General features: G+C 42.6%; 1 protein-coding gene across 7 annotated transcripts in view; it reads left to right on the plus strand.

Annotated features, from left to right (window-relative positions):
* LOC128699959 (AF4/FMR2 family member lilli) overlaps window positions 1-6,426 on the plus strand; it is a 183,237-nt gene extending 176,811 nt beyond the window's left edge. For all 7 annotated transcript variants that reach the window (XM_053792802.2, XM_053792798.2, XM_053792799.2 and 4 more), the window contains one exon: window positions 1,932-6,426. In XM_053792802.2, the coding sequence (XP_053648777.1) occupies window positions 1,932-5,671 (3,740 nt within the window). In that variant the 3' untranslated portion in view covers window positions 5,672-6,426. The remainder of the gene's footprint in view (window positions 1-1,931) is intronic.
* The last annotated feature ends 4,972 nt before the right edge of the window (window positions 6,427-11,398 follow it).

The following is an 11,398-nucleotide window of genomic DNA, read 5'->3' on the forward strand; positions in this document are numbered from 1 at the left end:
AACCTCAACTAGGTGAGTACAACTAGGTGAGTACACACACACACACACACACACATGCGTGTTCTTTCTTGGTAAATGTATATTTTTGTTAGTTTTCCCAACTGCATGACATGAGGAATACTTTAGTGGGATACCCTGAGATATTTCTCACAACATATAGCTATCTCTTCGGCAGAAGCAACTTAATTGAACATCTTAAACTAAAATTTATCATGAAAATATGCAGAGGATAGCATAGTAGAGGATAGGATAGCAGATGAACAAGGAGGCTTTAGGAAAGGTAGGGGGGTGTGTGGACCAGGTGTTTACAGTGAAACATATAAGTGAACAGTATTTAGATAAGGCTAAAGAGGTCTTTGTGGCATTTATGGATTTGGAAAAGGCGTATGACAGGGTGGATAGGGGGGCAATGTGGCAGATGTTGCAAGTGTATGGTGTAGGAGGTAGGTTACTGAAAGCAGTGAAGAGTTTTTACGAGGATAGTGAGGCTCAAGTTAGAGTATGTAGGAAAGAGGGAAATTATTTCCCAGTAAAAGTAGGCCTTAGACAAGGATGTGTGATGTCACCGTGGTTGTTTAATATATTTATAGATGGGGTTGTAAGAGAAGTAAATGCGAGGGTCTTGCCAAGAGGCGTGGAGTTAAAAGATAAAGAATCACACACAAAGTGGGAGTTGTCACAGCTGCTCTTTGCTGATGACACTGTGCTCTTGGGAGATTCTGAAAAGAAGTTGCAGAGATTGGTGGATGAATTTGGTAGGGTGTGCAAAAGAAGAAAATTAAAGGTGAATACAGGAAAGAGTAAGGTTATGAGGATAACAAAAAGATTAGGTGATGAAAGATTGAATATCAGATTGGAGGGAGAGAGTATGGAGGAGGTGAATGTATTCAGATATTTGGGAGTGGATGTGTCAGCGGATGGGTCTATGAAAGATGAGGTGAATCATAGAATTGATGAGGGGAAAAAAGTGAGTGGTGCACTTAGGAGTCTGTGGAGACAAAGAACTTTGTCCTTGGAGGCAAAGAGGGGAATGTATGAGAGTATAGTTTTACCAACGCTCTTATATGGGTGTGAAGCATGGGTGATGAATGTTGCAGCGAGGAGAAGGCTGGAGGCAGTGGAGATGTCATGTCTGAGGGCAATGTGTGGTGTGAATATAATGCAGAGAATTCGTAGTTTGGAAGTTAGGAGGAGGTGCGGGATTACCAAAACTGTTGTCCAGAGGGCTGAGGAAGGGTTGTTGAGGTGGTTCGGACATGTAGAGAGAATGGAGCGAAACAGAATGACTTCAAGAGTGTATCAGTCTGTAGTGGAAGGAAGGCGGGGTAGGGGTCGGCCTAGGAAAGGTTGGAGAGAGGGGGTAAAGGAGGTTTTGTGTGCGAGGGGCTTGGACTTCCAGCAGGTATGCGTGAGCGTGTTTGATAGGAGTGAATGGAGACAAATGGTTTTTAATACTTGACGTGCTGTTGGAGTGTGAGCAAAGTAACATTTATGAAGGGGTTCAGGGAAACCGGCAGGCCGGACTTGAGTCCTGGAGATGGGAGGTACAGTGCCTGCACTCTGAAGGAGGGGTGTTAATGTTGCAGTTTAAAAACTGTAGTGTAAAGCACCCTTCTGGCAAGACAGTGATGGAGTGAATGATGGTGAAAGTTTTTCTTTTTCGGGCCACCCTGCCTTGGTGGGAATCGGCCAGTGTGATAAAAAAAAAAAATGCAGAGGATCACATGACTAATAGTAGCTAATACATGTAGATAAAATTTATTGAAGGATTAGACACATGCAACATCTGGGTATTTTTATTGTAGATGTTTTGCCATCAAGTGGCTTTATCAATATAATTTCAAGAACAAGTGTCTCCTTCTTAAAGAAGTCAGTAAGCTTTACTTTATGCTCATGAATTTTACAACTCAGAGAATTTTTTTCGGTTTCAGGTGATCTGACAAGAAACGGTGCAGTGAATCACTGGTCATATGCATTAAGTGAACAGTATCAGCAGAGCTACTACCCACAGTACCAGTACCAGCAGTACCAGTACCACCACGAGTCATACTACAATCAACAGGTATATCAGCAGCAGCAAGCATACTACCCTCAACAGCATCAGTATTTCAGTCAGAGCTCGTACACTGCTCCTGAGCCTCAGCAGCAGTACCCTGTAGGTGCACAACAAGCTGGGGAAAGTGGTCAATGCTGGGAGTGCGGAGCAACATTCCAGGATGTGGCACTCCTTCGTGACCACCTGGCACTCTTCCATGCCCACGTGCTTACGTACTCTTGCCGTTTATGTCCAGTTATTTTTCCTAGTCAAACACTCCTTGCCCATCATTTCAGCAGTTGCCATGTGGTAGGTGATCCAACTGCTTCAGCAAGAACTCAGCATCCAGTTACGAGACAAATAACACCTTTAGTACCTCAGTTGCAAACTGGGGAAGCACAACTCCCTAAAAAAGAAACCGAGTTTGTTTCTAAAGGTAATGAATCTTGCAAAGAACGGCAAAAGGAAGATTTATGGTGTATTCATTGTAGGATAAATCAGTTTGCTAGTGAAAAAGAATTTGAGGCCCATCATTTGGGCCACGTTCGTCAAAAAACCTTAAAAGTGCGACTAAGACGCCTAACAGCAGCAGAGCTGAAGCGGGCCAAGGTGGAGCCTGGTAGAAAGAGGAGGCGGTCAAGTATCAAGCTGAAGCTCAAAATTTCCAAAGTGGGTCGAGGTCGTGGACGTAAGCGAAGAGAGGTACAAATTGTTAATAACGAGGGCATGAGTGAGAACCACAACAGTTTTCAGGAACAACACAGACTGGAAGCTGAAGCTCGAGAGCCAGAGGTGGCGGATGGTACAGAAGAGAGTAGGGTTCCTGAGGAGAAAGAAGAAAGTGGAGGTGACAGTGAAGGAGACCGTGAAGCCAGTGGATCACCCTCAGAACAAAGGGACACTGAGGACCAAGTAGAACAGAATCTACCGTCTGGGCATGACGACTTGGATAGTGGCAGGGAGCAGGATTACGAGCAGGAGGAGCAGGATTCTCAGCAAGACGATTCTGAGCAGCAGGAACAAGACCAAGAGAAAGAGGAAGAGGCTGCTTCATCACAACAAAAGGAAACGCAGGGAAATTATCAGGAAGCCTCTGGTAGTGCTGACCAAGCTGAAAACAGCAGTGGTAGTTTTAACGCCGGCTTTGGTGAACAAGAGCTCGGATTTGGTAACGCTGGGTCAAGTGAAGCTCCGCCTTCAACTTATCAACCCCAGTTTGAATCATTCCCTACCAGTGATTGGTTCAGTGAATACGAGTCTGGATCACGAATAGCTGCTGCAATGGCAGGAGCAACAGCTGCAGAGAGTGCAAGTGAGAGCAGTGCTTGGGCAGGTGGAACAGAGGGAGCAGCTGATCCTGACTACTCTTCAGCTGATACCCCCCCAGAAAAGGAGTCCTCCAGTCATCCTGTTAATGGTGGGGAAAGTGAGGGTGATGGAGAAGATGGGTTATTTAGTCAAGCAGTGTTGGGTCAGGAATCCCCAGAGAAGAATGATCGCCAGGGTAGCTTCGAACAACTGTGTCTTAATGACTCTTTCAGTGTCCAGAGCCAGGACAGTAATGAAGAGCAATCTCAAGAACAACAGGAAGATCAGTCAGAGCTTTCACCACCACAGGAACAGCAGCAGCAGCAACAGCAGCAGCAGCAAGCTTCTGGTGTTGCAAGTGACTTGTTATCAGAACTTGAATACTTAAATAATAGTGGTCAGTCATCACAAGATTCACAGCCAGACTCTCAACCAGGCTCACAGCCAGGCTCACAGTCAGGCTCACAGTCTGGGCAGGTGGATGGCTCACCACATAGTGGAGGCCCCTCACCTCATAGTGGAGGGCCTGCCACTCCTTCTCACCTTAGTTCTCGAGGTTCTAACTCTGGCACACCCACATCCTCTGGTGGGCAGCCTACACCACCACCCTCAGACACATCTTTTAGAGCATTAGCTACCAGTCCTGTCACCAGTCCTACTCAACAGTCAACTTCACCATCACTTCACAAAGGTCCAACGCCACCTGCTACATCACCGCTTCAGCAGTCACAACAGCTTTCACCTCAAAGCGGTGATCAGCAGGCTGGAGTGCCTCGACTCACAATAGCAAATAACCTCATGGCTCCAGCGACTAGTGCTCATATGATAGCAACAACAACCGCTAGTCAAGCCACAGTTGGCAGCATGATATCTAGGTATGGCAATCAGTGGTCGCAGAATGCAGCATACAGTGCTGCTGGAAGCTATGGTGCTCTGGCAGGCACAAGTATGGCAAACACGAGCATAGCGGGTCCACTGCGTGCTCCGTTGCCCCCGAGTGTTGCAATGCCATATCGTCCTAGTCCTCCACCACGGGTGAGAGGACGACCGCCTCTCATGGGCCACGTAGGTCGTCCGCCTCTTCATCAGGCAGCACACCTACAGCCGTCAAGAGGACCTGGCCGCCCTCCAACCTCATCAATCCTTCCACCACCACTTATGCCAGCACCAGGAGGACGTGGTGGGATGATGCCTCCTTTACAACGTATGCATCAAACAATGTATCCCGGCCAAAGACAGGCTTCCCCTCAACAACAGAGTGCTGCTGGGAAAAGACAGCTGTTAGGTGCTGCTGGTCATTCGCCTAGCAAATCTGCTCGTCGAGAGGACATCAACGTTCCGTCGCGTCAGAAGGATAACGAATGTCAAATTATAGCAGTGGCAAACCGTAGTGATGGACTACCAGTGATATCCAATGTGCAGGGTGGGTCTGCAGCTCCTGGCAGTCAGCACCGTGGCTCAAGTGGTCCAGCAACCACAGAGTCCACTATTAACCTCAGTGATTCCATTACACTAAGTGTACGAGCATCTGGTGGTAAAGATGCATCATCACGTGGTGAAAGAAGTGGCCCAGAGGCTGGGGCTGTTGCCAACCTCCTAGCATCACGAGGTATTACTGTTACACCAGCTGCTGGTGAACGTCAGGATGGTACTGGAGGACGAGATGACCGCCGATTACCTACCGCACAAGAATTGAATTTATCATCGGCCATATCTGTACACCCACCAACACAAAGAGAACGAGAAGGGGGTGGAAGAGAACGAGATAGAGATGGATTTGCTGTACCACAGGCACCTCCAACTCGAGGTGTTTCAAACAGTACTTTAGAACGTCCCCCTCGTCCTCCTACTGTAGATTTAACTCAGGATGTCCCCTCTACAGGTTCTCAGGGCACGCGGCACAAGTGCCACCAATGTGAACGTTCTTTTCCAACAGCAGCTTTGTTATCAGAACATAGTCGTGTGCATCAGCAACAGCAACAGTCCCGTATGCCTTTTAAGTGTCACCTTTGCACTGCAGGGTTTTCTACACAAAAAGGGCAACAACATCATTATCAACAATTTCACCAGTTGCATCTTTCTGCTGGAGATGTGGCTATTCCTTTAGTAGACTTGCGTAATCCAGTTAATGTGCAGCGCATGGCGGCCCTTGGAATCCGTTCATTCCTTCCACTGACAAACCTTCAAAACCGAGGTGCTGGTGGTGTAGTTGGTGTACCTATACTAACACTAGAAAATTTGAGAAATGGTCATATGACATTGCAGCAATGGGGTGTCAGTGATGTTCTTTCCTTGGGTCCTGCAAAGACACTTAATATGCCCAGGTAATTGTCAAGGGTGATACGGCACTTTTTTATAAGTTCCAAAGCTAGTGTGTGGGCGTCTGGTGCAATTTAAGACGTTCCTTTTTTTTCTTTAGTTTTGGCACTGATTATTAGTGAGAGACAGCAAAGGGTGCTGCAGTCCGACGTCACCCTGTATGGACAAATATGCCAATAGGTTTTCTTGTCAAAATGTACAAACTTACTTGAGTGTGCATTCAAAATGCTAGAACTGTAATGTATACGAAAGATCTCCCTATATGTATGTATTTCTGTTCTGGATTGTAGCTATATTTTTTGTTCATACCAATCATTATTTTGACGTTTCTTTGTTTTGGAGTGCCAAAAATATCAGTGACAAGAAGTTGTTGAGTTGTGTAAATTAATTACAGTATGTAAAAAATATATACTGTATATATTGTATATATTTTTTTTTATGTGACTGAATAGAATGTTTTGGTAAACCATACAGTATGGCTAATAAATTCATAAAATTATTACACAACTAAAAAGGCATCAATGTGTTTCTCTGCAACTCCATTCCTTGCATGAAAACACCATAGAAGGGAAGACTTGGTTGATATAGCTTACTGTTGTGCAACTAGACTCGGAGCAATGCACTAGTTCTATTCAGTTCTCAAATTAAGAATGCCCCTTTTTTGTATTTTTTACCAAATAATTTGATTTTGTAAAGTGAATGTACAAATCTTTGTATATAGTTTTATATATTTTCTATAAATGTGAAATAAATTAGAATTTAAATTGTTATTCTGATTTTTCCACTGGTCAGAGTACAGTAAAACCTCAATATAATGGCCTTTTGCAATAATTGGCAGAATGCACTTAAGTGAACTTTTCATTTAACTTGTTTAGTTTTTTAAATTTATTGTGGTATCTGTGTAAACTGTGAGTACAGTGCTATATTAATTACACAGTAGAGTGCTTAAGTGCTTTATTTTACTTCTTCTTTTAACATTATTCTGATTTGTCGGTCACTTGCACAATCTCCCCTCCATTAGTCTGTTATATTGAGGGCTTATTGTATAGGATTTATTGAGAAGACGGAAGAAGAAGCACATTAAGAAACTGATGTCTAAAAGATTAGACACAACCACACTTTCCTTTGTATTTATATTTAATTGCCTAATCACACATTTTTTTACCTTTGTTTCCTCTCCTAGGCAGCCATCTATTTGTGGTGGGGATTGTGTGTTGTAGTAAACCCCATGGAATATACTGGCTCGTCTGGGATGCTGTTTTCTGCGGAGACCAGCTAAGAGGTACCAGTACTTTACGTGAGTTGGCTATGCATACAGGCCAGTCTATTTCTCCCACATACCTGGAAATTGCAGATGCAGTACTTTACATGAAAGTTACATGGGATGAGGTGCCCCAATCAACCATAAATATATGCTGGAGAAATTCATGACCATGTGTAGTGAATACTGTCACAGGTTTTTTCTCGGTAGAGAGTCAGGTCCAGGAAATAATTGTTTTGGCATAGTGTGCCAAGTGAAGGATGTAAAGGTATGCAGCCAAATGATATGCAAGAACTCTGACATGATGATGATTATGAACTGCAGAGTTCAATTCCCAGATAGAAGGGAAGCAGGTGACAAGAAAACAGGGAAGAAGAATCTAAACCTAAGCAGTTTATACATACATAAGGTGCTGCATACTAATGGTAAAGATTCAGACTTTTTTTTTATTTTTACTGAAAGGACTTTGCCACATCTAGAAGCACTGGTGTGAGGTGGGCTCTGGACCAAGCAATGATGCCTTATTGTCAGCCGTATAAAGTATTGAAGAATGAAACAGCAGACATGCCTGACAATACCTGAGGGCTCCAGTTACAACTCTGTGTTGACCTCAATCCAGGAAGTACAACCATCCACCTTGACCCAGGAGCCCCCAATTATCTACCTCATCCCAAGAATCCCAACCATCTATCTCATTCCAAAAACCTCATCCATTCACCTCATCCTAAGAACCCCCAACCATCTAATTTGGCCCAGAAGTGCCACAGCAGTCTTCTCCATTGATGTCAAACCCATCATGCATCAACAACAAGAATTTAAGGTAAGAAGTGCAGTACAGCCTCTCCTCACTTAACGATGGAGTTTTGTTCCTGAGACCATGTTGTTAAAAAAATTCGTCGCTAAGTGAGGAGCATACTATAATGGTAGTGAGTTTGTGTCAACCATCATTGATATTGTTTTAATGTCACCTTTGAACCATTTATAACATTTCTGGCATACTGTATTTTTAAATGTTTATCGAGTAGTGTACTGCATATTGAAATAAACAGAATAGAGGAAATCAGCTCTAATATACATTATTTAGGTATGAATACTGGTCAGAGAGCCCATCGTAAGTCCGAGGTGTTGGTAAACGAGTACGCCGCTAAGTGAGGAGAGGCTGTATTCACATTGACTTTGCTTGGTTGTCCTGTGTTCAATATACGTATAATGTATGGTGCATACTTTTTTAATGTACCCATAACATCTGTGCACCTGAACCATTGTAAATTACTACTTTTACTATTTTAGCCAAAGTTCAAATTTGAAGATATACCTGTCACCTTGAAAAATAAAAAGTCAGATGAACATACGTAATCCAATTTTTACCATATAGTATTACTCACTCCACATATATAACATTACCTATACAGTAGCTCTGATATCAGGTCCTTAACCTGTGTCAAACAAACAACAAAAAACAAACAAAACAAAAAAGTTTATTTCTTTGCAAAAGTTTCAATGTGTGTTTACATTTCATAATCTGATTGGTACAAAGAAAGCCACTATCATGCCGAGGCATTTCGGGCAGACTTACCCTAATACTTAGACTACTTAAGTCTAGACAAGCTTCAAATATTCAATATTTGCTCAATTATTCAAACATGGTGGTCTGTGTCACAGCTACACCTACACAGAATGATGAGTTAACCAATTAGCAATTAATTCGTCATTTTTTTAATTCTAAAGTATTTCTATCCTTTCAAAGCACAAGGCTTAGTATGCTTTGAAATTACAAGTGACCCCTTTATTTAATGGATTAATGAGGAGTAGTGGGTGTTTAGTAATGGCGATTGTGTTGGATAGAAATGCTGTGCTGCGATTGTAACAATTATCAATTCTGTTAATAACATGCTATCCATTGTTTCTGGCTTGATTGATCCAGGGGATTTTGTCTCGTATTTCCAAAGTTTCTTGATCCTTAAACTGTGTCTGACGTACACTATGTCAGGGGACCGGACTTTGACGTTTGCTGTAAGGCATTGAATATGCTGCTTGCTACTATTTTAAGTCGTTACTTGCCTGTTTAGTTTGCCTACCACTACCTCACACCTGGAAAAAAATGTAGGCTCATGTGGGTCTACACAGTTCATAGGTAACACTGCCTTAGTAATGTGTCACCACCAGCTTCCCTGCTGGTAACCAGTGTATGGAGCTACCAGGAATATGCCTTATTTTTTCCAAATTTATTACAATTTCATGATACTAATGGTGAAATTCAGCTAAAAACACGCTATGTACTTTTTAACCTAGGCTCCAAGTATACTCCAGGATGACCTCAAAAAATGTGACTTCCATGTTATGAAGATTATCACACCCTGAAACAATTGTAATATAAAATTTCTGTGTATATGGTGTTAGAATCAGTAGAATTAAGAAAAAAATTAAGTGACTGCTGCAATTGGGACTATGGAGTTCTGTGTACATTTCAAGTACTAAAACCCTCGAAACACACACATTAACCTAACAAAGTAGTGTAGTGCACAGTGATGTTATAAATGGTGCAAAGGCGACATTAAAACAATATCAGAGATAGTTGACAGAAACCCACTACCATTATAGTATGCTCCTCACTTAGCGACGAATTTGTTTACCTATGTGGTCTTAGGAATGGAACTCCGTCGTTAAGTGAGGAGAGACTGTATTATTTATTGCACACATTTATGCTAATATTGCCATTGAGCGATCTCTCTTTTATTAACCTCTACAGACTATAAAACCATAAGTTTTCCTTTGATTTCAGTTTTCTTTGCATAGTTCTGTTTACAAAAATGGTTGCTTTTAAGTTTAAATCAAAGGTTTACTGAAGTTTGTATTAATGCACTGCAGCAGCATTTTCATGCTTGACTAAACATAGAAGGAAGATTGGAAAGTGGAGGGTGCAAGAAGCCAGACTTTAGAAGCAGGAGTGTTGCAGAAATTAGAGAATTCTTGAATGCAGTGCAGTGGGAAAGGAAACTGGAGGGAATAACAGTGAATGAGATGGTGTATGATGAAAGATACTTGTGCATTACTTTGGCATCTTTATTGTGGAAACCATTTATATAAAATGGAGTACATGGTCAGGAAGTGCCAGGAGGCAGAGGACAACTTCATATCTAGATGAAGAACAAGAAACAGAATAGACAGAGAGCCTTTAGTGTAACCAGATTCAGAGGCAAAAGAGAGAAGTATAAGAGCATGAAAAAAACTATAGGAAGCAAAGGACAGATGAGAACAGAGAGGCGAGCAGATTAGCTGGAAATGAACATGCAAGGGTGAAGAGAGGCTCAATGACATTTTGTGAATGACATAGTAACCAAGGCCAAGCCTGAACCAAAACTGCTTCACAGCCAGATAAGAAGAAAAACAAAAGTTAAAACACCATGAGCAATTGGACTGAGGGAGGAGAACATACAGAAAATGACAAGGAAGCCTGTAAAGTGGTAAACAATTGATTTAGAGGGCTTCTCAGTGAAAATGAGCAGTTCCAGAAAGCTCAGGGAAAGAGTACATAAGCAGGTACTGGACATCATACATACAACAGGGGTAGAGGTAAAAGAATTTTTGATGGAGCTGAATACATCAAAAGCGGTGGGTCCTGACTGTCTCACCATGGATTCTGCGAGAGAGAGCAGCAGCACTGTCCGAACTGCTAACAATGATCTACGGCAAGTCAGTGAACACAGGTCAGAGATCTGGAAGACAGCAAATGTAGTACCTGTATTTAAGAAAGGAGATAGGCAGGAGGCATTGAACTACAGGCCAGTTTCATTGACATGTATGTATATCATGCAAGGTAATGGAGAAAACAGTCGTTAAGAGAATGGTAGAGTACTTGAACTGGTTTCATAAACAATAACCAGCATGGGTTCAGAGATAGCAAGTCTTGTCTTACCAGCCTTTTGGAATTCTATGACAAATGGTTTTTAATACTTGACGTGCTGTTGGAGTGTGAGCAAAGTAACATTTATGAAGGGGTTCAGGGAAACTGGCAGGCCGACTTGAGTCCTGGAGATGGGAAGTACAGTGCCTGCACTCTGAAGGAGGGGTGTTAATGTTGCAGTTTAAAAACTGTAGTGTAAAGCACCCTTCTGGCAAGACAGTGATGGAGTGAATGATGGTGAAAGTTTTTCTTTTTCGGGCCACCCTGCCTTGGTGGGAATCGGCCAGTGTGATAATAAAAAAAAATAATGACAAAGTTACAGTAGAGAGAGAGAGAGAGAGAGAGAGAGAGAGAGAGAGAGAGAGAGAGAGAGAGAGAGAGAGAGAGAGAGAGAGAGATGGAGAGAGAGAGATGGAGAGAGAGAGAGATGGAGAGAGAGAGAGATGGAGAGAGAGAGAGATGGAGAGAGAGAGAGATGGAGAGAGAGAGAGATGGAGAGAGAGAGAGATGGAGAGAGAGAGAGATGGAGAGAGAGAGAGATGGAGAGAGAGAGAGATGGAGAGAGAGAGAG

This window comes from Cherax quadricarinatus, chromosome 64, assembly GCF_038502225.1.
Source record: "Cherax quadricarinatus isolate ZL_2023a chromosome 64, ASM3850222v1, whole genome shotgun sequence".
NCBI classification, from domain to species: domain Eukaryota; kingdom Metazoa; phylum Arthropoda; class Malacostraca; order Decapoda; family Parastacidae; genus Cherax; species Cherax quadricarinatus.